This window comes from Acanthisitta chloris, unplaced genomic scaffold (assembly GCF_000695815.1).
Source record: "Acanthisitta chloris isolate BGI_N310 unplaced genomic scaffold, ASM69581v1 scaffold8658, whole genome shotgun sequence".
Taxonomy (NCBI): Eukaryota; Metazoa; Chordata; class Aves; order Passeriformes; family Acanthisittidae; genus Acanthisitta; species Acanthisitta chloris.
This window is the reverse complement of record NW_008687541.1, coordinates 56,148-57,432: the sequence shown is the minus strand read 5'-3', so window position 1 is coordinate 57,432 and position 1,285 is coordinate 56,148. Positions and strand designations below refer to the sequence as shown.

Genomic DNA, 1,285 nt, shown 5'->3' with positions numbered 1-1,285 from the left:
TGGCGTGGAACAGGGGCCAGCCCAAGCCCAGCAGGAGAAAAGTGCAGGGGAACATGGCCTGAGACCTGCTGGGTGTAAAAAATTTCCATCAGGCAATGCCACACACCAGGGAAAGTTCCCAGCACCAAGCTGCAGAGAGGTCCATGTCCATGTCTCCATCCAGCACAGGGTGGCCCCATCCAGATGATGTCTCAGGCAGGGGCTGTGTTGCAGCAGCCACCCTATTGTGTGCAGGGCGCATTTGGGAAAGCAATAGCCTTGGCAAAAGCCTTTGCAGCCGGACACTGGTTGTAGGCGGTTGGGCTGGGGTGCATCGACCGTTTGACACTAACTCTGCCAACTAGCTGAGCGGGCCCTCAGGACTAGCCTCCTCCTTCCCCTGCCACACTGCCAGGATCAGCCCACATTTTGCAGGGGAGGAGGCAAGTTGCACGGGACCATGAAGAAAAACAGTCTCAACTTACCTCTCATGGCTGCTTCTGCTTTCTTCTCTGCCAAATCCTGAGCCAAGGAAAGAAGTAAAAGCAGCTTCAGCAGATTGTGAAAGCCATAGGGCCATGAAACATATTTTTATATATATATTTAGAGAGAGATTGAGAGAGAGAGAGAGAGATCATGATCATGAGGTGATGTAGAAAGTAAAGAGTACATATAGTCAGTGGTACAGCAGAGAGGTTCATGCATGATTTGAAGGAACGAGATTTGCAGATGTATAGATGGATGTGTGGATTAGTTGGTAGAGGGAGGAAGGAATGGATTTACAGATTGATAGACAGTTTAGATATCCAAATACCATCCTAAGCATCAAAGATGCTTGCTGTGCAGGGACTGACTTGTGAAGATGAATGAAAGACCCATGGACAGAGCAAAGATAGGGTTAGGGAACAAGTCCTAGGTGTAATCCATGTACCCAGTCCCTATGCTGACATAAGGAGATACTCAGGGAGAGTGCAGGGCACCTCCAGAGGGATTGCATCCTCCTCAGGAGCCACTCCACCTCTCACTGCTCAGACACTGGGAGTGTAGGAACAGCAGGGAGCCTGCCCAGGGACAGTGAATCCAAACCCAAATGCTTTAAAAACCCAGTGCTAAGCATTCATCCTGCCATGGCTTTCATCTCAGCAGCACGTGGGATACCTCTGCCTGGGCACTTACTAGAGGGTCCAAGCACACAGTGCACTAGTGACCCCTGAGATCACTCAGGAATCCTTCATCTGCTTCCTTTTCTAGCTTCCACAGGCCTGAAAATTTCTTGGCCGTCATCCCCTGTTTCCGAGAAGAAAGG

The 1,285-nt window shown here is 50.3% G+C and overlaps 1 protein-coding gene across 1 annotated transcript in view; it reads right to left on the bottom strand.

Moving 5' to 3' along the window:
- The window catches only part of LOC103807892 (C-C motif chemokine 19-like), a 22,649-nt gene that overhangs the window by 465 nt on the left and 20,899 nt on the right, over window positions 1–1,285 (bottom strand). The window contains exon 5 of the mRNA XM_009080640.1: window positions 465–501. Coding sequence (XP_009078888.1) covers window positions 465–501 — 37 coding nt within the window. The remainder of the gene's footprint in view (window positions 1–464; window positions 502–1,285) is intronic.